Below are 26,342 nucleotides of genomic sequence, written 5' to 3' on the forward strand. Positions count from 1 at the left end.
ATAAATGATCTGGAAAATGTTTTTATTCGTCATGGGCAAAATGAAAAATAAGAGCTTCGGTACAAGCTCATTGTAATGCAGGAATAATGCAACTGGCACCTGGCCCATGTTCACATGAGATCTACTTTTTGAATGATCATATGGTCTAACTTGTATTTTTTCATGAATCTGACTTATACTATCACTAGCTGGTTTGTTCAATTAACTTATTATAGTTTGTCCGAAAATGTATCTAAAATGTCTTTAATGTTATTTGGAGGGCTCTTAATTTTTTTTCCCCAACAGTGTTTTCAATCAGTGCCAGCATTTTTATCATATTCACAGAACAGCTTTGCCCCCCCCTAATATTTTGTTCTATAAATGTTCAAAAATGTAATATATACTGTATATAAAAAACAGAGCCTTTGCTTTAAAGGGGTCATATGACACTTCTAAAATGAATATTATCGTTTGTTTTAGATGTAGGGGACGATTTAAGGTTAAAAAACGCCGTAATTGCATGTTTGTTTCTCCTCTTTGCCCCCCCTCTCTGGAACGCGCAGATTCTTTACAAAGCTCATTGTGCTATGATTGGCCATTTAACCAGTGCATAGTGATTGGTCGATTAATGCAAGCGTGTGACGGAAATGTATCGCCTCTACCCATATTGTGAACATCAGGTTCCAAAGCAATTGTACTGACAAGTACGCCCACCTTACTTGCATATACATTTGGGCAGTCTTAGTCAAATACCTTGAACTGATGTAGATTTGTGGGGGTGTGGTTACACGAGACCTTTCAGGCAGGTCTTGGTGAGCATTCGCTTTTAGATAGACTGCATATTTTGTTCCGACACTTACATTTTTGCAATTTTACGTGTCTAATGCATGCATGGGCAACTCATACACACCAAAGACAGAGAAAAACACGTATTCGCGCATATGACTGTAACAACTCACGGACTACACTCCCCATAATCCTTTGCACGCGTTCATCAGCATGATTACACCCGCACCTGAACATCATTCCCTGGACACTTTATAACCTATGGGTTTTGATTGTCAATTTTCAGGTCTAGTTGTAAGCTGTATAGTTGTTCACCTTACTTCGTGTGTCGCATCGTCCTTCAGTCCCGTGAAGTGTTATTACGACCCCTTTAAGAAACAATTGCTACATTGCAAATTTGTTTCAATGCTTGAATGTTGGTGTGTTTGAAAAGAAGCTAAGAAAATAGCATTTTTGTCAAAGATTTTCTCCAGATAATATTCAGTGCGATGATAAAATTCAGAATGACAGTAAAAGCAAAGAGTATTTGCTTGTTTTTGGATTCCTAGATGTATCTGTACTTTTTCAGAAGATGCAAAACAGCATCCCCTGTCTTATAACAATAAAAACATAGAAAGCAATAACTTGTGATTCTGAATGAAGCGAAAGCATGGCATCATAAATGACAGAAAATATTGTCAATGGCTGGAAAAGAGTTAAAATCATGAAATGAACAAGACGGCTTTTCTATCTGTCACGTGGAAGGGACATTTTATGTCACCACCCCAAAAATTCACCTTCAATGGCATTATAAGGAAAATAAGTACGGTGCCAGTTGAACTCCATTATAAAATGGCCCTCCTATCAATTTTCTCTTTCTGTTTGACAGCTATAAAAAGGCAAAATTTATGACTGGTTTTCAGTCAGCCATTGAAAGCGCTGACCCAACAAGTCCAAAGGAATTATCCTGCTGAGCCACGGCATCACCGGTCACTATGTTTCATTTCTCACATCGATGAGCCCACGTTACTGAAAAACCATCTTGAATTAATCCCACCATAAAGAAGGAAAGCTGCAAGCGAATGTACAGTTACCACTGTAATTGTGTTGTTTTGTTCAGGCCTGAGATGAGGTAAAGGTATTTTAGTAGTTTTCTCACGTTGGGGATGAAGCCCTGGCAGACGGCTGTGGGTAGGGACTTGGAGACTGGTTGTGAGAGCCAGTGAGGATGCCAGGCCTTGGTCCTTTGACTGTGATGTTTTGAATTATCTGTCAGCTGAGGACATGTTGAACAGCAGCAGTTCTTCAGCAAGACACACCCAGGGTTATGAGCCAGAAAGACGCTGACCAGTCTCCCAACCAGAGTTATTGAGTACAAAGAATGAAATGATACTTATCACGTCTCTCCTGTTCCAAAAGTCCACATACGCTATGATATGTAGTTTTTAAAGGGCTGCCCAATGATTAATCGCATCCAGAATAAAAGTTTGTGTTTACATAATATATGTTATACCTTCTATATATGAAGAGTTTGGTTCCAAAATGAGATAACTCCGTTTTTAAAAATGTTCAAAAATTATGTTTTCTTATTATACATTCCAATTTATATCTATCAGTCTGCAGTTTTTTTTATTCAAGCCATAATAACTCAAAAATTACAGCTAACTAACACAATAAAATAATAAAAACATGATTTTTGTCATTTTGGAACCAAACTATTCATATATTTATATATTATTTAAACATTTAATTCTAAACATGTGAGCTTGCCATGCCCATATATTTACATATAATGGTATACACAGACACATAATTCTGTCACAAAGGTATATAGCTTCATACCACCCAGCCATATACTGTGACTGTAATGTAATTTTTTAAGAGTCTCCCTGAGGCCCTCTTATTTCTTGTCCTATTACAGGTTTGGCGTAAGAGGTGATTTCACAATTTAGAAATGACAATGAAATGGGTCTTTTGAAATCTGGGCAGATTTTGAGGTTGTGATCTTTGAGTAGCAGCCTATTGCCTGTGCGTTTTTTTAACACATAGTAGCAGTTGGTGTGGTGGTGGAATGGGAAGGTCAATCTCTTAAGTATTGGGGGGTGTCGAATACAGATAAAGTGCAGTGCTGGACTTTCATTTTTTTTATTCTAGTCATCTTTTATACTAGAAAGGGAGGAGCTAAAGTGATTCTGCCAATCTATGTAATGATTCAACTCGTACTGTTTGGCTAATATGTAATGATGCCACGCTGGTGCAGGAACAAGCAGATATGGTCCAGCCATAATAGATGTAATTAAATCACTGTAACATCAGCATGTGTTGGACTAAAATCAATGTCTAACACAAGCTACAATGTCAAACTTTATTCAAGTCGAATTTTATCCATACAAGGACACAAAACATTGCTTTTTGAGCATTACTGTACACAATTGATTCTACAGAGACCACCCACACCACCAAACGTTTGGCAGGAACACAATAAGAGCTACCAAGAGTTTTTGTGTTTTGTTTTGGCAGGTATGTGTTGTATGTTATAGGCAGAAATAGTGTGTAGCACCACATATGTAATGGAGGACGATGATTATTATTATTTTATTTCTTGGATGATTTGTGCTATTTCTATTGTGCCCTGGGATGGACTAGCCACCTGTCCAGGTTGTGTCCCAGCTAATATTCATGATGCTGGCATTGGCTCCAGCGTTTCCCATGATCATATCCAGGATAAGCAACAGAGAAAATGGAAGGATAATTTCTTGTTTTTAAATTTGCACCTTGTTTCAAAAACAATGAAGAGCTAAATAATAAAATGTGACCCTGGACAATAAAATCAGTTTTATGTGTCATATTTCGAATTGAGATTTTACATCATCTGAAAGCTGAATAGTTAAGGTTTCTATTTGTGTATGGTTTGCAATCAGAGGCACTGTAGCAGATCAGCCACCAAGTGTTTATATAGTTGGGGTAGGACATTTACACAATATCTTCATGGAAAATGATCTTTACTTAATATCCTAATGATAATTTTGGCCCATCAAATGTTTTTTTGTCTTTTAGTAATGCTCCCAAGCTACTGAAGACTGGTTTTTTGATCCAGGGTCACAAATGACAAAAACATTTCAAGATTAAATTCAAAATGTAATAATAAAACAATTATAATGTTTTGGAAAAACCGAATTGTGTTGGTTTTAAAACAATTAATAATCCATTTTAGTTTGTTTCGTGACATTATTTAAATAACAATTTTATTCAATTTGTAAACACGTTTCTATTTAAAGAAATGCTAAACAAATATTTGACCATTAAATATGGCTTTATTTACTTTAAGCAAAACTTTTCAAATTTCATTTAATATTTCTTTTCTTTTTTTGACCCAGGGTTGACTCCGATTCAGCGAGTCTAGGCATCATTCTGGACTGCATCATTTTTGAGAAGCAAGAACTGCAGTGAATACAAAGTGTGTGGATTGTATAGAAAGAACTCCCACACGGCACAAGACAAGTTTGGCAGATGCCCTGAAGCAATTATCATTATGGAGTTCAGCACTCATATCCAGTCGGATCGCTGAAGGTTTGATTTGCTCTGCCAAATGAACCAGGTCCATTCTGCTCCTTCTGTTCCTAGATCACTGTTTATTTGTGCCAGCTAAAGCTTTGTGTGAATCAAATGCGTCATTACAGCCAGCAGGCTGGAATGCAGAAAAGTTTTAGTCGAATGGCAAAATAGTTACATTTGGAGTTATCATTGTTTCATATTTGCCAATTGGAACTGTGCAAAGCAAAAACTCATGACAGTGAGACAGGCTCAGTAAATATATTTAAATTATCTGTAAATAAATTATTTTTTGTTAATATTACTTTTGCAATCATCAGTAGATATCACATTTGTGATTGTTAATATCATATTTGTGCACATCAATAAATAACATTTGTGATCATCAATAAATATAATATTGCAACAACCCGTTGTACACATTTGTAACCTTTAGTAATGTCATATTTTGGATCATCAGTATGTATCACAGCTGGCTGCATCTGTTAATATTACATACACAAATATCAATAAATATCACATTTGTGATAATCAGAAAATTTCAAATTTGGGAACATTACTAGATGACAAATTTGTGATCGTTATTAAAAACCACAATAGGGGCCATGGGTTATTATCCCATCAGTTAATATCACAATTGTGAGTATCAGTAAATATCACAGTTGACAGCATCAGTAAATAGCACATGAGCATTCTGCAATAAATATCACATTTGCAATCCTTTGTAAATATCATAATTGGGATCACAAGTAAATATCACATTTGCGAGCATCTAATCACATTAGCAGTAAATATTCACTAAATATCACATTTGAGAGCATTAACAAATATAACAGCTTCAAACATATGTAAATATCACATTAAAGAACTTTGGACAATTTTACAATTTTACAGGGATATGCACCTCAAACTTAAGTCACCCGCAATTGAAAAGGAACAGAAGAAGAATTATGTCACATGATCACGTCAATATGGCGTTAGACGGCCGATCGCATTCATACTACACCCATTCAGGCAAAACAGTACGTACCCATTTAGCCCTTTTTAAGAAGGTACTTACTAAAGTTGAGTACCTACTCATTGACTATGACATTTCGTATACAGAGAGTATCTTTCTCAGTCCTCTGATTTCTTGTCCACGCTTAAAATCTCATCATTCCTCGACTTTGTTTTCAAAAAGCGGATCTGATGTATCTATATGTTTACTTGATCGTATGTATTTACAACAAGTATGCTGGCAGTGGCACCTATAAAACAGCAGGAGAATGTCAGAGAGCTGTAAAATCACTGTGAGTGCGGTGAACATAATGGCTTCCATAAAAAGCAAAGTGTCTGTTGTCCTCTGAGCGGCATGCAGTCACCCCCAGAGCAAAGACACGGACACAAGATTCCCACTTCATATCCTCCCCCTCTCTCTCTCTATCAGTCTATCTCTATCTCTCTTTTACTGTGTATCTCTCTTTCTTCAGTACAAAGCTGGAGGATAAATCTCCATCTCAGGGAGTCCGGTGATCATATCACTGTGTTAAACACACACACAAGACACTCCCGAGTGTGGAGAAGAGGTGAGAGGTGGCATACGTTGACTTCCATTTTAATTAAGGTCCGGTTTCAAACATTGTCAGCGACGGGAATAAAATGGGTAGAACAAGGACAAACAACTACAAACAAGTGCAACTGATTTGCATTTAGATGTAACATAGCCAGGTGTAAAGTATATCAAAAAATGTGTGACATTGCATAGATGGAGTGCACGGATAAATAATTTATCATAATCTGTGTAAAACACATTTTCCTCTGTGATTTCATGGTGACTTTAACTGTTGATTAAATACATTGGATCTCCCAAATCTCCAGTTTTGGCATTAAAACATTGATATCCTGAATGGTGATTCTCTTGGCTTCTTATATTAACACTTGTAATTAAAGGTGTTGGACAGTTAGGGCCACTTGTGTTGACAGACGGCACAAAGACATTTCTCCCAAGCTGCTAATCTGCCTCATGTTTATTACCTTACGCTCCTTTGGAGGATTAGCAACAATTTGTCTGTAATTTTCTCTCAGGTATTTATTCATTGGGAGCGCCTGAGCCATTTTTACACAATCATTTATCAGCCAGTTGAAATTACCTTGGGATTGTTTAATCAGCCAATTTCCTTAGATCGCAGGTCTCTCTGTTTTCACCATGAATAAGTAACATTATATAATTGGACAGCTGTAGGTTGGTTACAAGCTGTTTAAACAAGTGAATTATTTGTCAGTATTTGTTTAATCTTGAAACTGATCCAGTCTCTGAGTCATTCTGTAAATATGTTGAAATTGAAGGTTGTTACATTGCAAGGTCTTCTTGAATCCATGCAGAGGAGGAGTTCTTGTTCTGATATTCTCAGGTCTTTGCCTCGGTGTCCTTGCACTGTCCACAGTGTTTTTGCGGAAATTAATTGATCATTTTGTAGAAGAAAGTATGTGGACACCAAATTTGGCCAGTGAGCTATAAGCAGCAGTGATTTATTTGCTGTCTGGAGAATTAAAGGTCTCATGAATTAAGAAATCAATTCGAACCTGAGCTTTTGTCATATAAAAGCTCATTGTATTCAAACAGACATCCTGTAAGTGTCAGAACTGAAGATGTCCTAGTTACTGAAATGACAACTTTTATTGACACCAGGGTTCTGGAATGTACCTATCGATGACGTCATTGATAGGTTGAACACCGCCTTCACAGAAGAATATCAACGATTACTTCTCTAGCCCCGCCCACTGGTTCGCGAATGACTGAAGCCATGTATAAATAGTATACACTCCCGCATTTGTGATGATTGACAAACTGGTAACCATAGCGACATATTTTTCGGCTAAAGATTTGTTGTGTCCATCAGTTTAAACTATACCGCTGATACGCGCTGTGTTGTGTTTATGCTCGGAAGGCTGCAGCACTCTTTTGCAGTGTTGGCATGTTCATTATTAATAAGCGCTTTTATGCTTGTTGTTTGGTCTTAGATCAATAGGCCTCGGAACTTAGGTCTTAATAAATGGTAAATTGAAAACTTTGAGACTTTTTTGGTCTTATAAAATGTATAAACAATTTGCATTTTAAGGTTTATTTTCTTCTTGTCTTTAGTTTCAAAAAAATTCGGTGAAGATCTTGCAACCCTGTAACTTTAGCGAAGGGCTCTCGAGAGCTGCCGTGTGATATGTGCTAAATTGAGGACTCCTTTCACTGTTATTTTTATTTAAAGCGATCAAGCAACAAACATACAACATATTGTGCAGTGCCTGGTTGTGGAAGGACACAGTCGTTTCCTTCTGATTCTGATTTGAGGAATGCATGATTGAAGTTTATTTTTAAAGACGGTAAAACTCACGTGGGTAAAGCAACAAGATTTTGTTGCTTCATTTCACCGTGGATTCCTTTGTAAACAAAGCACACTTCGATGCAGGATTTGCAGAGAGACTGAGATTAAAAAGCAATGCTGTGCCATCAATATTGAATCCGACAGGAATTTTATGCGAGTAAAAATATATTTATGATCCGTCGCTTTGTTAGAGATCGCTTTATATGTCCTGATTTTGTGTAGCCCATTTGTCTAACCAAGTTTACAGAAGGCTCCAATTAAGCACATAGGTTGTCAAACAGACACACAGAAATGTACATCACAGGCCTGTCTTTTGGAACTGTTATCCAAGAATTGCAGTGTGCGTTCGATTCCAAGTCTTCTATGCAGCCCGCAGTTAAAAACCGAGCGTTTCTTGAGCTGGCTTCAAGACCAGGGTATCAATAGCCTGAAACTTATTTTTGTTATGTTTTTTAAATGTAAAAAACAAATGAACGTCTTAAGTTGACCTCAGACAACAGTATAAAATAATAAAAAAGGCCAGTTCATGAAATCTGGATTTCGTTTAAGATATGTTTTTTAAAACAATATATTACTTTCACAATTTTTTGTGCAGCTATATTTTTTCTGTTTTAAAAATATATTTTCACAAATATAGCTCTTCATAACAAACTCTAGAATATTTGATTGGTAAGAAATTGTGAGTTTGTGAACCTTTAAAAACTGTTGTGGACAATAGTGGGGTTATTCAACTGTTGTGTAAGAGAGAGAGTGCTGGGTGCATTTGTGACTCACAGTGGCTGTATCCATTGTTTTCCGTCTGTTTTCATCTTCTCTTTAGTGGTGCTCTCCCTGCAGTGTATCTGTGGAAAACTCGACTTACGCAATGTCACATTGCATAACGGCAGCATAGCGCAATTCTGCCATACCATCTATGAAAAGGAATGTGTCCTAGAATTATAAAGCGGCTTAGCCCGTGAATTTTGTCAGCTTCATTAAATTATTCACGCGCTGCAATGGGTACAGACAGGCTCTTACCCTCTGGAGCAGAGAATTGATGTTTGGAAATTGAGAAATCCTTTTGTGTTTGCCTATCACAGTGTTTTTAAAAAGATGGGAGGGCAGAGTCTACTTTCGTTAGTTATCATTTCTCGTGGAGTGGGTGGCGGGATTCACATAGTCGTGTCGAATTTGAATTGCCACTTTTGCATTTTCAGTGAGCAAAAACTTCAGAGCTGCATTTGATATTGTACAGTACATGTGATAAAGTAGGTTAAACACTTTTTTTCTTTTAATCATTTACTTTACAGTATATTTATACTTATCCTTCCGAATGTAACTAGCTTTAATTTAATAAATTTGTAAGGTTTACTTGTTAAATGTTGATTTGAATTAATGTCCACTTTCATTTGTCAACTTATTAATAAAATTCAATTTGCTGACAAGTACAGCGTCGCATTTCACATTATCAGGCACGTTTTGATAGTCAAGAAATCAGACAGCGTGTGATATTACGTTGACCGTCATCACTCCCTCAGTAACTGATTATTTGCATGTCAGGAAAATTTGCATGTTTGATGGGGCGAGTAAGTCATTTAATTCAGTTTCCATGGAGGACGGTGTATGTAGCAGAGCCAACACAAAATGAAGTGATTCATTAGCATATCATCACACCCATGTCATCTTATCTTTGTTTTTGTCCTATCAGGGTTTCTGTTGGTGTAGCCATCAAGCATGAAGTGGAATTTGTTTAAGAAGAAGCCTGAGGCTATGGTGGGCCCCGAGCCCACCGGCGCCAGCGCCTTGACTATGGCTCCGACCGTCTTCACACCCACAGATAACTCTACCGAGCATCAGGGCCCAGTCAGCAAGAATGACGTCTTTGGTGACATCAAAAACAAGTTCCTCAATGAGATGGACAAGCTGCCACGTAAGTGATGGACTACTGGTGGATTTAAGCAAATAATTATTGTACAAACATGATTTAGAATCTTCTTCAAGCTACAGCTGTAACTGTCACAATCTTTCAGTTGTGAGTTGTTGAGTTTGTATACTATGTTACTTACATAGTATTATTTTTTTTCCAAATAATTGGACTCTTTCCTTTTAGACCCTATTAAAGATAAAAATTCCAATTGACTTACATAGACGTTGTGACATATCTGAGAATCTTATCTACCTAAAATCACTGTGAACACTTTAGAAACTACCTCATAATGCCTTGGCAACCTCTTTAAAACCCCTTAGTAACCATATAGAAACACCCTAGCTAGCATCATCTCTCTCTAGCAACACCCTACCAACACTCTAGAAAACAACAACATCCTAGCAACCACACAGGAACATCCTATAAGAGCTATCTAGCAACACCCTGACAGCACCAGGAACAATCCAAACAATACACCAAAAAACACTAACAACACCGTAGCCGCTACCCAACAACTCTAGCATCAGCTTAACAACACCCAAATAAAGCCCCAAAACACACCCTAGCTGCTTAACAATACAGTGACAACATCCATAACACCCTAGCAACACCCAGCACACCCTGACTACACCCAGAACCCTCTAACAACACCCTGACAACACCTAGAACACCCTAGCAACTGCCTTACAACACCCTGACAACACTCAGAGCAACCTTTCATCTGACTTGTGAACTTGAAACTTAAAACTGTTTTAAACTTTAAAGCAAGATAAACATTGCTTTTAGTTGTCATTAGAAAATCCCTAAAGCTATCTCTACGGCTCTTCCCCACATGCACTGACATTTCAGTTTACGATCCCTTTATGTATCGATCAAATGGTAACTCTCATAGTGACCCTGATCAAGCAAAACCCAAGCCCGTGCTCCTGCTACATTCTTTGTCTTTCTTTCACTTTAAGTGCCTCCCTGGGCCATCATTGCCATCGCTATTGTAGCGGTGGTCCTGATCCTCACCTGCTGTTTCTGCATCGTTAAAAAGACCTGCCTTAAGAAGAAAAAAGGCAAGAAGGGAAAGAAAGGCAAAGGAGACATGGGAATGAAGAACATGAAGGAAGGAGAGGTATGACCACACAACATTATTCAGACAGTGCGTCAGCATTAAAGAGACAGTTCACCCCAAAATGTAATTCCGTCATCATTTACTCACCCTCATGTCAAAATACGTATGACTTTTTTTAACAACAGAATGTTAAAGCTTTTCTTTACAATACACTGAAAGTGTATTGCAACTATATACTGTAATAGTGAGTATGATGACAGAACTTTCTTTTTTGGGGTACTATTTAAATCGCGATTAAACGTAGAGAAAGACCGAAAATGTAACATTTTCCAGACACATTTCCGCCTGTTATTAAAGATTTTAATAGGATTTAATGTTTTATGTTTCTATTTTATAGACTGTGTTTCTACCTCACATATTCTTAATATAGCTTCTAGGTCATGCAAATGGATGGTTGGTATTCTAGAAAGATTTTTTTCGGCATTTAATATTAATGGAATATAAAATATTCAGCACAGTACGTCATTTGCTGCCTGTAAAGCAGGAACGCAAGAAAGATGTCCTGCCTTGTCATTTCATTTGCCGTGTTCGTTTAATTTGGTTTCAAAAGAATGTGTGTGTGCTGTTAATCTCTCTTGTGATTTTGTGTTAAAAATGGCACATTTTTTAGAGACGGCACAGTGGAACTAACACTTTGTGTAGGGTGTAATAGAAGATAAACTAAAAAGTCGAAATTGTTTTTAATTATCAAATTTTCCTCTTGGGAATTATTACTGATCTACCTTGTAATTGTATGATTTTTCATATGCATAATCTCTAAAAGACTTTTCTGTTGCTGTTTTGTATAAACATGTTCAGGACAGGTTCATTATTTACTTTTTTTAATACCAGAATAATAACCAATAATTTTGTGATTGGACTCTCAAATGTTATTTATTTAAATTGTTTATGGGATCCATATGTCTGAAAATTATGTTTTTATTTTTCATATTTTTTCACCACTTTGTTTGTTGTTTTCCAGTGCAAATATTAAAAATATATTAGATAAAGATAAAATTACTTGGGAAGCAAAATCACATAAGGTACATCTCATGTATCTTAACTTTTGCATTTAAATGAGTTAAAACAAGTATCTGACAACAGGGTAGGAAATCGATAATTAAAATAAAATGGGACTTCTTTATTAAGTACTTACTTTATACAAAAATTTAAATGTAGTTACTTTATTAAGTATACTGTTCTTATACTCAATCTTGTTTTAAGCCCAAACCTTTTTCAAAAAACAAGACACAATGTGTTTTTTTTTTATATTTATTCTGGAAAACAAGACAAAATACTAAATAAGTATACATTGCAGGTTGTGCAGATTTGCTAATTTAATTTAAAACAAAATCGTATATTTTTGTATTTATTATATACATCGTAACATTCCCTTGTTTGACATTGTAAAACTTAAAAACATAATTTTCATCTTTATATTACTGCAGCGTTAGACTTTTGCACCCTGCTGTACATGTAACACAATCAGGAGAATGTTTTCATTTAAGTAAAAATGTGTCATTTTTGATACATGTCCATTAAGTGTGACTTAATTTCCTTTACTTGATTCTGTGAGTTCAATCTCTCCCTCTCTCTCCATTTCTTCATCTCTCTATCTCTCCCGCTCTGTGTCTGATATGTGCTCCGTGTATCTTGACTGTGGTGGACCCGGCTACTCACGGTAGGTGTGAAATGGCTTGCAGTGCCCCTCTCTGACCGTCTGGTGTAAGCTCAGACCGGGACAGGGAGAATTTGGCATTGGAGACTGGCTGAGAATGAGATCTTTGGCTTTTATTGGGGTCTTGCGAGCTCCAGGGCTGCTGAGGTTGCTTGAGGGACTAGATTTGGGGGATTGTTCGAGGAGGGCTCGCATTCTACCGGTTTGACATGCAACCACGAGTTGTACGGGTAATTTGAGCATAGTTAAAATAAGCAATGGCCCTTTAAGAGTGTATGTGCATCTGGTTATGAACTTAAACTTCATCCCTGCTTATGGAGAACACCAATACACCAATCCTCACTAACATGCATGTTGAAAGGGTACGGTTGGTGACTTGTCCTCCAAAACCTGCTCCACCTGTCTAATGTCATAAATTGGTCCTTTAAAGGTATGTCAGTGTCTAGGATTTGATTTGGTAGAACTTTTCTCAAACGGTGACCTCAAAAAGAGCAACACAAAGACAGGTAAAGACTAGGTGAAGCAGCATTTGAGACGAAGTCCAATGCATGCCCTTCATACAGGCACCAGTGAATGACCACGACTTGACTTGAGAGTAGCTTTTCAGGATGACCCATTGTATGAAAATAAACAAATTATCTCTGTCCTTGCTTTCAAAAATGTGGAGATGAGACAAAGCATAAAACAGAAGTAACCTCTCACCCGGAGACTTATTGCAATATTTTAGTCTGGTTTTATTACTTGTGAAGGACACGCGTGTGTATGTGTGTGAGTTTAGTGCACTTTCTTAATAGTCCTCTGTCCAATATCATGCAGAAATGAGGTACAGTACTTTACCTTTTACAATTCACTGCCCCGTGAATTGAAGTAAACTGAGTTCCCTGTATAATACGTCAAGACCTTTAAAACGTCTTCATGATTAATAGCCAAACAAACCATTTTTCTAACCTACTCTTAAAAGCACATAATACATTTTTGGAATTGAACAGCAACTAAAAAAATGAATCGATAATGATGAATCCAAATCAGAAATAGTTAGTCATTACGCTCTGATTCGACCAGAAACAATCGTTTACTGTGTTTGATCTCTCCTTCACCGTTTCTTCTTTCATCTGCCACCTTTACTGAGATGAATGCGCAGTAACTTAGCATGACTGCCTCCGAATGCTCGATGCAAGTCACTTCAGTTACATACAGAAGGAGAACGGCGACACACTTCATATCAGGAATACTGCATTAGTCATTATTCATCATACTCTTTTATTGAAGCATTGCAAGGGTTGTTTTTCTTTTTAGCTCTGTTATTTAGCTAGAAATAATTCCAAACGTTGCATTTTGTGGCTTGGCATGCATGAATGCATTTTATCGTGTCACTTAAGATATAAGAAATGGTGCGTTTTGTCTACAGTATACGTCTTTTAGTGTGTGTGTGTTTTTGTGTGTTATTCTGGGGGGGTGTTACCGGAAAGGACAAATCCTCACCCCCAGCATTTTTTGTTCTCTGTGTTTCTTGTTTTTTGTGTTTGTGTTTTTTTCCCAAAGCTGAACAAGACAACTTCACCCATGTAAGCAGATATTTGCTGTTTCACTTGCATTGCTTTTGAGGCTTCAGAGGTTCTACGAAGTGCATTAAGAGTCAGAAATGCTTGATCTGATGAAACAGACAGAGTGGGCTTTAGTAAGGCAGTCTCACATGGATGGGCTTGCTGGGGGGTTAAACACTACTTCTTGATCATACCAGTGTCCTCCAAAGTACTGTCTGTCAACACGAGAACTAGAACTGTGTGTGTCAAAGAACATTAATGCTGTACTTCAACTTGTCTGGCAAAGCTTTTGATCTTCTGCATAAAGTCGGGTCTGCTTAGCAGCTTATTGTAGCCGAGAACTTAGACACGATTTAAAAAATTGTTTAATCGGAGTTGTGCGCTGGGACTGCAGTTAATTTCCAGTCTGTGTTTGGCTAATGTCTAATATTAAAACTATTCATATTTAATTTATTTTACGTAAACATTTATATTAAAATGTGTTTTAATGTTTCAAATTTAGATTTGATTAGTTTATGGTCTCTCTTAAAGGGATGGTTCACCTCAAAATGAGAATATTGTTATTATTTACCCATCCTCTTATCATTACAAACCTGTATGACTTTCTGTCTTCAGGAGAACACAAGTGAAAGTATTTTAGATAATGCTTGTAACCGAAAAACAGCGATACCCATTCTCTTCTATTGCATGGACACAAAAGAGTTTTTGAGTACACATTAAATGCACATTGATATTGATCATTACTTGTCATGTTAGGCTTGTTTACACCATTGAGATAAAGTAATAAAGTACCAGAATTCACCAAGTTTCCCTCACTCCAGAAAGTTTCAAGATAACCCAGCAAGAGAATATAATGATTGTTCAAGATAACTTCTTTAGAAATGTATTTTAAAAAGAGCCCACATTATCTCAATTATTTATCTCAAAAGAATGTTCTGGGAGCTTTATTCAATCAATAATGTCGCCTTGACTTACCTTTAAATAATTATTATAATAATTATAATGCACCTTTCTCAAGTTTAAAGCGCTACAAAAATTAAACAATTTAATACATTAAATATGTAAAAGAAATGAAAAGAATGTCAGTCAGTTAACAACCCTTCAACATTGTAAGTAATCTTAAAAAGGTGCTTTTTCCGAAGTTTCTTAAAGGAGCTTAGTGTGGGAGCACGACAGAGAATCAGATGAAGCGCATTCCATAACCTCGGGGCGGCAAAAAAAAAATGCTCGCCGACCCATAGTTTTTAGTCTGCAATGGGGTTGGTGAAGGGAAATAGAATTGGCAGAGCGAAGAGAACGAGGAGGTAGATCAGATACATAAGTAGGAGCAAATCCATGGATCGCTTTATAAGTTAAAACCGAAGTTTTAAACTCAATGTGAGATTGAGCAGGAAGCCAGTGCAAGTTACATAGGACACCCGGGATGTGCTGACAAGAAGCTGTATAAGTTAAAACCAGTAAAAACATAAACTTTATGTCCTTTTCATCAATGTTATTCTATTGCAGACATCTACTGTGCAGAAAAATGATATAAAAAGAAGATCATTTAGGTTATATCTTTGGCTTTAATTAAGGTTGAAGTTATGCGTTTTAGTTCACACAAACATTAGACAGCCTTTTAAAAAAACATTTCAGTGATTTTCAATTATGGCGCAGGACAAGAACTTTGTGTTAATTACAGAATCATTGTCTGAAATTAAATCACCAACAGAGTAAATGACAATACACGCTTATTGATTCATTTAATTTTTGTGCCGTTGTCATTTGAAGAACAGCGGGGGGTGTTGGGGGGAGGGGGCTTTATTGTGTCTCAGGTGAACACAAAGAAATATGATCTTTCATATCTAAATTTGTATTGTACGGTATGGACGAAGAAATGTATAAGCCTCAGTAGTTGCATTTGTTCTTTAATTTCATAGGACGAAAAAAATTAATTCTGTATCAGGTGTAAAACCAGTCCTGTTAATTCAGTAGGTCTCCCAGCAATGAACAGGTTTATCACATCCATTTACAAATTTTCTGCTTCAGACATACTAGATTGAATGTCTTTAACTCCACAAAATAAATTTACATTGTTGATTCAAATGGTGTCATACAAGGAAAAGTGAAATCAAGTCATGTTGCTTCTAATGTCATCGCTGCCACAGTTACATACAATAACATCCAGGTGCTTTGACACCTGTCAGTTTTCAGGTAAGATGGGAACGTGCACAACGCTTGGTGTGATCTTCATTTACTGCCATGGGCTCTGCTCTGATTCCTCCCGTAATGCTTGTGTGTCCCTCTGTCTCTCCAGAAACAGGACGATGACGATGAAGAAGATATAGACATGGGAATAACTGAGGAGAAAGAGGAAGAACCCAAAGAGAAGGAGAAGCTGGGAAAACTGCAGTTCTCCTTAGATTATGACTTCTCTGACAACAAGGTTAGGCACATTGGGTTATGAGTAAACATTTACTTGAAATTAAATACTTGCAAAACATAATATTTTTCAGATAAAAATTAAATCAAAACTTATTGAGCAAGTATATAAAAGCGTTTCTCTTTAACTTACCATGATTCACAACCCTGATTTTATAGTAATGATTTATAATTTTTAAGTTGTAATTTTTGAGTTAGTAATTGGGAATGTCATTTGACAACACACATAAAGATTACTGTTACGTAAGCTTGCCAGCAGTTTTATTTTTCAAACAGAGATGGCGATAGAGAGGCAAAAGTTACATATCGCAGCTTTAATGATGCTATTGGGGCAATTCCAGCGTTATGGATGTTACAGTTTCAGTCAAAATGCAAAAATAAACTCGTATACATCTGTTTATATTTTTCTAGATCCCTAATGATAGAGTCGAGACAACCATTAGCAGTAATACCCATAGGATGACTCTTCATGAAACATAATTGTTATTTTAGTTTTTTATTCATTTTTATGTGGCCATTTATTAGAAAGTTCAGGATGTTCTAAAAGCGGCAGTGTGAAAAGTGACGCTTTAAAGACATTAAATGGGTTTTTAAATCACCAGATATGTACATCTCTGCTATCAGTATAAAGTGTATGGCAAAATATTTTTCTATTGGTAAGGTCAGCCTAGAATTGCCCTATTAGTTAAATAAAATGAATATAGCCTATAATTTTTATATTTTATGGCTCTCATCTTTGCCGTATTTCAGATAAAAAACAATGAATTGACTTTGTATTATGTAGCTGTCAGTGGGTATCCTGCAAGCCGCAGATCTACTCTCAATGGACAGCGGAGGCACCTCTGACCCGTACGTCAAAGTTTTCATTCTCCCAGACAAGAAGAAGAAGTTTGACACCAAGGTGCACAAGAAAACCCTCAACCCTGTCTTCAATGAAACTTTCCACTTTAAGGTACAAAACACATTTCATGTCAAAGTTTGTGTCGTGTTATACATTAGTGTATGTGTTGAAACAGGATCCAGTGACAGTCTATGGGAATATCTGTGGTAATGTCTGGCCTATATAATCATCCATCCGGTTTGAGGCGTCATTCATGTCCATAGCCCAAAAGGTGCAGAATGAGTTGGATATAAAAAACGTTTTTCCCTAAACCTAAGTACAGCATATACTGATAGTATAAAAGGTATAACTTGAACACATTGTAAGTCACTTTCAATAAACGTATGTGCCAAATGCATAAATGTTTTCACAAGTATTAATGTTACTAGTATAATATGGTATTGGTATCAAGTGGTGATACCACTTTGGGCATCAGAAAGGGCAGTTTGTGGCTCATGCACGTCTTGGCCCACCCCTGCACATGCCTGCTAGTATCTGTATTAAACAGTAATATTTTTGTGTCTAGATTCCGTTCGCTGAAATGGGTGGGAAGACTCTGGTCATGTCCGTCTACGACTTTGACCGTTTCTCGAAGCACGACGTGATAGGCGAGGTGAAGATTGCTATGAACAAGGTGGACCTGGCCCAGCCCATCGAGCAGTGGAGAGACCTGGATAGTGCTGAGAAAGAAGAGGTGAAACAGCTCTTCATTTGTCATTCTCTTCACGTGAACCAGAGCGAGCAGCTGTCGCTGGGTGATAGTAATGAGAGTTAATGAAGCTGCACTGTTTTACACCAATAATGTAACATAACATTACATAATGCTTTTCTGCCTCAATATGTGATAATACATGGACGTTTTGGCCCATTTTCACATTCGCAAGGGGGTCTCAAAAGAAAAATACGATTTCTTGATCTTACAATGTTGTTTTGCATCATTAAACATAAAACAGAGAATTAGGTAAAAACAAACATTTGAAATGGACCTCCATTTTCCTTTTTACACACAGCCTGAAAAACTTGGAGATATCTGCATCTCTCTGCGCTACGTACCTACAGCTGGAAAACTCACCATCTGCATCCTGGAAGCTAAAAACCTGAAAAAGATGGATGTTGGAGGACTCTCAGGTACACACACACACAGCCTTTTCATTTTTCTGTATCTATGGAGAGTGGGTGGCAACAAACGCCATATAATTTCCTAACTGCTGCAGAATGACACACAATCACATGTGACCAGGGGTGTAGCCATCATTTCTGAAGTGAGGGGTGAAGAAATGTCAAGTGAACACACTTGTCCAAGGAAGTGCGGAGGATGCGTTTACGCTTCATTAAAGTTGGATTGTATTCTAGCATATGGGCTATTCCAGCGTTATGGAAGTGACATTTTGCGTTATGGACGTGGCATAAAAATGCTCAGAGAATGATTTTGTTACGATTATATTGAACCATCTGTTAATATTTTACTGAAACCTTGTTGATAGAGTCTAAACATCAAAAAATGTCAGTGTATGAAAAAAAAATGTCTAAAAAGGGATATAAACATCCATTGTGGATGTGACAAAAAAAGGATGCGGTTTTTGGGAGAAGATAAACTTTGTAGGATTTCTGTAAATAATATGCGCAATGAATGGAGAAGGGATGCTTCTTTATAGAACTTAAAATAGTTACTTTATATTAATTTTCATGTGTCCATTTATGAGGAATTGATAGCATTATGGATGCACTTACCTGACTATGAAAAATCATGCACTAAAATTAAAACAAATGCTTTACAAATTTGAAGAGAGATTTCACATGGGTATTTGAGCCGCCAAATGTTCAAATCTGTGCTGTTAACATAGTAAAAACCAACATAGATTTTTCATGGTAAGGAATAGCCCATTTAATATCTAGATTGGATTTTTCTCTTTTGTCTTTATAATAAGGGTACTGTTTAATATATGCACTAGATGTGCATATTTTACTCATTACTTGATTCATCGATTAATTCGTCATGTTTCTGGCAGGCGTGTGCAGTGGGTTCCTGCACTGCAGCGGCATGTTTGTGTTTTAAGTGTGCTTTAGTGCTGGCCGTGGTCATGCAGAACAGATAGTGCTCACGTGCTGACTCTGCAGCCCTCCACGAGTCCTCTTCAGGCCGGCCTTAGAGCTGCTGCCATCTCCTGGCTGATCTGGGAACAGTAGCTGTTTAAAACCCTTTGCAAGCATTAATCTAATAGAATTGTGATGGGTGTGAAACATTACAACAGAGTCAAGGGCTAGTCTTGACTGGAATCACAAGTGATTATGGAACAGATCCGGTGTGGCTTACTGGTTAAAGCGATGAGTTGGTGGCTCAAAGGTTTTGTTTTGAACCCAAGAGAGTCTCTTTGGATAAACACTTGACTCAAGCTGATAAATGTATAGCTTGAATGTGCTGTTAGGTGCTATGGATAAAAACATCTATACATGTTTAAATGTAAATGTAAGTGACAGTACAAGATTAGCCAATCCAAGTTCTAATCTTCTAGTTTATTTATGTAGTTCCTACAAAACATACGATTACTAGAAAAAAGCAACACTGAAGCCCCAATGTAACCCTGCTCCTAAACCGAATGTCTCGGGCACAAAAGCAAATCGTACAAAAATGAATGAGATCGTACAAATTTATACGATATTGTGTTGATAATGCATATGTCTATGACTAAATGTATATCAAAAGTTATGTGGGGCTTATATAAGTGTAAACAAAAAAACACATCATGATTTTAACTTTACCATCTGTTTAACTGTGTTAATATGCATTTCTGATAAACCTCAACAGATCCCTACGTGAAGATTCACCTTCTACAAAACGGTAAGCGGCTTAAGAAGAAGAAGACCACAGTGAAGAAGAACACGCTGAATCCCTACTACAACGAATCCTTCAGCTTTGAGATTCCACAGGACCAGATGCAGGTAAAGACACTTTCCTCAGCCATTTAAAGTCATATCTAGTCTTCTCTTGTACAGACTACAACATCAACTCTCCTCCATAGAAAATCCAAGCCGTGGTCACAGTGCTCGACTACGACAAGATCGGCAAGAACGACGCTATCGGGAAGATCTGGGTGAGCAGCAAAGCGCAGGGAACTGCGCTAAAACACTGGTCCGACATGCTGGCCAACCCCCGCCGGCCCATCGCCCAATGGCATCAGCTCAAACCAGAGGAGGACGTAGATGCTGAGTTAGCAGCCCTCAATGCCAAGAAGTAATCCTGCCACTTCTCCTTCCTTCCTTCCCTCCCCGCCCCTCCCTCTCTCTCACTTTTCCTTTCTTTCACTTGCATAACACGTCATCTCAACCAATCAGCACTGAATAACAGCCGTAGGCTATCGGACTAGAGACTTAAGGTATTAGAAGAACACAAATCAAGATAGCGGATCAGGGTTGTGTCTGATCCAGCTAGGAAGCTGAACAAAGACTGTTTCGACTACTATCCATGTTCTTCGAGAAAAACCCGATCTCTGAGGGTCCTTTGGGGAACAACACAGGGTTTAATTCCAGAGGAGATGCGAGCTCACGTTTCAGCACATTTACACTCGAGCATCCAACTGATCATTCCAAATATTTTGCATCGGTGACCAGGGATAGAAAACACTGCCTCTTCCACTGCCTAATTTGAACACATTTCTTCTAGATTCTCTGGTCATCTAGAGTTCTGTTACGTTCGAGTCTGAAAGGACAGTGAGGAATGATTCGTCATAATGAATATAAAAAATAAACGCAGCAAACATTGGGAAATGGAGAGATGGTTGGACTAGATGCTCCTGACCCATTGAGAAGGAATTTTTCAGGGGTCGTCGATTACACTGCCTGCAAACCTTTTCTTCCATCCTTCAGTTCGAACGGTCAGCCGGATGGCTGACATCCTAACAAAACCCTGACAAAAAGGAGACAAGCCTTCAAACATCATGATATAAGCAATTCTTAGCTGCCAGGGACGTCTTCCTGTTAGCGTCAGTGTTTTAATCCTTTGCTTTGATTCGTTGTATGTAATGTCTTCTGCCTGAGCACTTTAAATGGAAGTGTGTTTTTGTTGTTGACAGTATTTTCACTCGCGTTTGGGAGGTTGTTGCTCTGATTCGTGTTTTTGATGATCCGGACCAAGTCGCTATGAAATCATTTTGCGTTTAATTCGATTTTTGTTTCACACCAGAAGTTGAGGAAGGCAGGTCATGACTGAGGGCGACGTGACATGTGTATTTACTACACAACTTACCAAACCGCTGAACCTATTTGCACTACATTCTGTAGATGTTGTACTTTTGTGATGGTGGATTCTTGATTCCAGTTGTCCGAATTTGCATAGGTTTAAAAAAGGGAACTTCATCTGAATCAGCTCTTGACGGCGCAAGTAATTGTTGAGATATTAATATAATTTTGCTGATGAGCCACGCAGAACTAAATCTTCAGGCGAATGATCCTCATACTCCCCGGAGAAACTCAGCTGGCGATGATGATACCTTGGGATAATTTTTCAATTATCAACCAGTTTAGAAAATTGCAAGCCTGAATCTTATCAAGATATTTTTATGCCGCATCATTTATTGCGTGTAGACTTTTAAATTAGGCCAATTGCGACAGGCATAGATTTCCAAGTGTGAATTTAAAGGACGGATTGAAGGTTTGTGTACTCACAATGCTTTGACCCAAGGTAAACAACTCATTGTCAAATGAAAATTTCACTCTAGTGCTACAAAATGCGTCTTGTTGTGGCATGTTCAGCTTGTTTCAAAAGTTAATTTACGTAGAGATGCACCGATACTACATTTCTCCACCGATATGGTTATTCAGAGTGATATCTGCCGATACCGATTCTAAAGATTGAATTAATATTTCTTAACTTTCTAAATGTTATTAATTCATATAAATACTATTAATATTGAAAACTGGTGATGTTTCCTAACATTTTCTATATACAGAGCACAAATGTATTGCATTTTTCTGTCCTCTTTTGATTGACAGGACATAGCTGCCCTGATCATCGGCTTTTATCAACCAAATCCAATTATTGGCTGCTACAGTATATCGGTGCATCTCTAATTCTTAATCCAACTTCTAGAGTTAAAATTGAGTCTGTCATCATGTAATTCAAAGCCTGTAATATGTTCTGTATTGGAACAAGATTTGAAAGTCATTTTTCCTTGACAATCACCCCCTTTGCCACGTTATGGAGTATTTGTGGTTGGGGTGGGGTTAGGGGCTAAACAAAATAAAAAAATGTAATAGGATATATAAACTAAAATACTCTTAAATATAAAATACAGAGGCTTCTCCGAGCTGGGTTTGGTAATGCTTTGGTAATGCACAGAGGACAAAACCGCTACAGCAACGTGACCCACGCGAGACCGCCGTGTCTAAAAACAAGTCGCATTCAGTTGCAATAACTTGTTTTACTAAGCTGATTCTAAAATAACAGGTACTTCCAACCACATTCAGATTTTGAAATTAAGTTTCTTCGCAAGATTTACAAACGTTTAGTTATTTATCGCTGCTTAGACGACTTTGGTTTGTTTTACTGGTAATATTGAAACACGTCATTTAGAGATCAACTTCTGCGTTAACTCTTTCAATGTGAGTTAATTCTACACAACTCTGTCTTTTATTAAAAAAGAAAAAAACGAATACAAAGAAATCGTAAATTGCAATTAACAACCCCCCTCCCCAAACCCGTAAGAGTGTAGTTTTAACTATATATATGCATAGTTCCTACTTTATAATACTGCATGTTACAATAAAAAGATTAGCATGTTTCAGAGATGAAGCGAAAATATATTGTGTAGGTGTTCTTTGTCATTTTAATAACAAAAAGGAGGGGGGCTGGCTTAAGATACTGTGTATATTTTCTAATTAAATCAAATATGTATTTATTTTCTGTGAGTGGGTACTGGAGAGATCATGAACTAAACTAGACTAAACTTCATTTTCAGATTCAATCCATGCCTGAACATCAAGAGCAAATATGTTAAGTGCTTCGTGTGAACTAATGTAGAGTGAAAACGTAGCCGCATGCTTGCCGTCTACTAATATTGTTAAAAATGTTAATGTATTAATTTACTTTTCAAAATGCTTTTTCTTATTTTTAGAGTAATATTTCTATGTCTTTTCGTCAGAATATGTTTGTGGGAAGTAAAAACTTCCATCGGGGGCTCCAAGTCTAAATATTCCCTGCCCCCATGTTATGATGTCACACAGAATCGTTATAAAAGTTATAATGTTTGCCTTTTTTTTTCTCCACATTTTATTTATAATTTGTATCCTTTTCACTATCAGTGCCAATAAGAATAAGTCACGTTTACTGCCATTTTAACTGACTTAACGTCATTCTTGCGTGATTTTTTCGGACCAACTGATTTTTACCTTGGCGACCAAGTCGCCAAAGCACAATAGCACCAATCGCATCATCGAAAACTTGGAGTCCCCATTGTTTTCTAAAAGCTTTTATTTCAGAAAATTTTACATAACAACAGCGTTTAACTAGCCAATAAACAGTAAGTTTGTGTGTGCGAATGTGAATAAGATAAAGCCATAAGAATTGAGCTAAATCTTTGAAGCTCAGCTATATAGATGTACTTAAAATAACCCTGAAAATGTCTCCTCCTTTCATACTGTAGGCCTATGTATCTCCTCAACATTCCATTCAAGTCTGTGATGCTATAGGGAGCCACACATTCTTAAAGATATGCTCATTTGAGTATTATTGGCGGTTTTACTTGCAATAACCAGTCTCTCTTTATTATGTGTCTTTTTAATGTTTTTATATTATTTGTTTCATTCTATGTTGAGTTTTGTAAATGCCTAGATTTAACACAGTCTACTAGGGACATCTGTACTGTATGAACGTACACGTGTGGTCAGTCTAGTTGTTGCCATTCCACTGTGTATGTTCACACATGCATTTTTGGGTAAAGGGCAATTTAAAAGGGCAGTTTATATTCATGGTAATATACAATCCATTAAAGTTGCAATCTGTAATGTTATGCTACTATATCGCCATCTATGTTTGAAACATAGAACTGCAGGTTACTTTACATACTCATTCTTATGTGGGTTGAAGTAATCTCAAACTGACATTTCTGCAAAAATCCGACCCGACCGCTCTAATATAACCATGAAAAATTACAGATTGCATCTTTAATGTGTAGACGGTTTCTATGTATGTAGAAACGTAAACAACGTTTTGTGCCCCAAACTCAACTTCAGGTAGACATCCGCAAAGAATCAGATTTTTATTTATTTAATACAATTAATATGCCATAAAATATTAAAATAAAGTATATATATATCTATATATCTATATTAAATATTTAATTGTTATATTACTACCAACTAGCAAGACCAGTAACCAAGCACAGACTAGAAGTAAGCTTCAGGCCAGGCACATGCAACCGTTAAATCGTCTAAAGAGTAACTTTTTAAAATATTAATTAAATTAATTATAATAATAATAACAACAACAATAATAACATAAATTGACATAGATAAATTAGCTAGAAAATATAATAGAAATTAAAACCTCAAACAGTGGATGCTGCTAATCGGACATAAATTGATTGATCTATTTAATTTAATATTTATTTATTTATTTATTTGTTTGTTTGTTTTTAAACAATTTAAACTCGAATACTAAGAAATTAAGCAGAAATGTGCAGAGTCTAAGTCCACTTAATGTCAGTCAGCAAGAAGAGAAAGTTATTTGGGCTTGAGTGCGTATGAAAGTGTGTGAATTTAATCGACAATGCATAGCCCCTTTAATAAATATTCATTTGTTGTGAGTAGAGCACTGCCATTCTGCCTATAGGGCAGAGTGCACAATAAAATATTATTTCAAACATTCCTTACTGTTAACCACAGAGTGGCTATACTTGCGGGTCAATACATTGCGAGCAGACAATAAAACCGATGCTGGGATAGTTTCGAGAGATGGATAAAGCCCACAACTGCCTGCCAATGTATAAATCAGCATGCAAACGCAAGTCTGTGGTCTGTACTCTTGCTCAGTGAGTGTTTATTCTGTTGTGTTGATGAATGAAAGATTGTTCAAACACCCACAGCAGAGATATCTTTACATTTTTGTTTATTTCTATATTAGCCAGCCAGAAACAAAACAAGCAAATGAGGGGATGCCTTCATGCCTGCTTTTGCGAATCATATATCTAGACAAATGCTCTGGGGGCCAAAAGAATCAAAATCTTGCCATTGTATTATTTCTATTTCCTTTTATTGTGCACTTTTCATATCTCATATATGGAGTCATAAAAATGATATTTTTTTTCTATTTGTGAAGGTTTAGTTTTTAAGTCAGTGGGAGACTGTAAGGGTTTGTTTGTACCTGTTTTAGTGTTGTTGTATGTGCGCGTTTGCGTTGCGTGTTCATGTCTGTATCGTCGTGCCTAGTGTGGATCAATCGCATGCTTTAGCCCCTGACGGGACACTTTGAGAATACGTTGCTCACAGACTCTTCCCATGATCCCTAATGGACGGTACATGAGCATCAGCAATCCTTGTGAAGACGTCAAGGGAACCAAATAGCTCTTCGGATTTATCATATGTGTTACCAGCTCTGTACTGAAACAAATGATAAAATAAAGGCCTTTAAATACACTTATTTCTGTCTGACTGTGGTGTTGTCGTGTATTGTCTCATTTGATCAAATTTATAATTGTTACTTTGGGATTGAAGATTCTGAAGACAATCCATTGTTTTCTTTCACCCAGAGAAATGAAAATCATTTATTGACCCTCATGTCATTTCAAACCTGTATGACTTTCGCCTATTTTTGAAGAATGTTGGTAACATTGACCCCCATTGACTTCTATTGTATGACACAAGAGAAGATATTTTGAGAAACGTCTCAAAGTTTTCTGTGCCACAGAAGAAAGAGTAATTTACAGGTTTTGACAGACATGATTATTAAATAAACTATACCTTTAATAATGTAAATATTCCAAGTTGACTTAAAATAGTCAAAAGATAGATAACTATGATTCATCTTAAGGCCCTCTTTTGCTCCCTAGTGGCCATAGTGCAGATCAAATGAGAAATTGGATGCTTGATGAAATATGGTAATCATAATGTTTATAATGTATGGGTATGAAGAGAATGTTAACAGACAGGGGGCAGCACTGATCCAATGAA

The 26,342-nt window shown here is 36.9% G+C and overlaps 1 protein-coding gene across 7 annotated transcripts in view; it reads left to right on the plus strand.

The window, feature by feature from the left end:
• syt2a (synaptotagmin IIa) overlaps positions 1–25,812 on the plus strand; it is a 32,410-nt gene extending 6,598 nt beyond the window's left edge. For 2 of the 7 annotated variants that reach the window (XM_056732862.1, XM_056732866.1), the window contains exons 2-10: positions 4,122–4,342; positions 9,340–9,561; positions 10,518–10,678; positions 16,176–16,304; positions 17,085–17,252; positions 17,707–17,874; positions 18,191–18,308; positions 19,987–20,120; positions 20,201–25,812. In XM_056732862.1, coding sequence (XP_056588840.1) covers positions 9,366–9,561; positions 10,518–10,678; positions 16,176–16,304; positions 17,085–17,252; positions 17,707–17,874; positions 18,191–18,308; positions 19,987–20,120; positions 20,201–20,416 — 1,290 coding nt within the window. In that variant the 5' untranslated portion in view covers positions 4,122–4,342; positions 9,340–9,365 and the 3' untranslated portion in view covers positions 20,417–25,812. Of the gene's footprint in view, positions 1–4,121; positions 4,343–8,269; positions 8,900–9,339; positions 9,562–10,517; positions 10,679–16,175; positions 16,305–17,084; positions 17,253–17,706; positions 17,875–18,190; positions 18,309–19,986; positions 20,121–20,200 lie in introns of those variants that run through there. The other 5 variants (XM_056732861.1, XM_056732863.1, XM_056732865.1 and 2 more) reach the window with 4 other exon arrangements.
• Positions 25,813–26,342: the final 530 nt, after the last annotated feature.

This window comes from Triplophysa dalaica, chromosome 20 (assembly GCF_015846415.1).
Source record: "Triplophysa dalaica isolate WHDGS20190420 chromosome 20, ASM1584641v1, whole genome shotgun sequence".
Taxonomy (NCBI): Eukaryota; Metazoa; Chordata; class Actinopteri; order Cypriniformes; family Nemacheilidae; genus Triplophysa; species Triplophysa dalaica.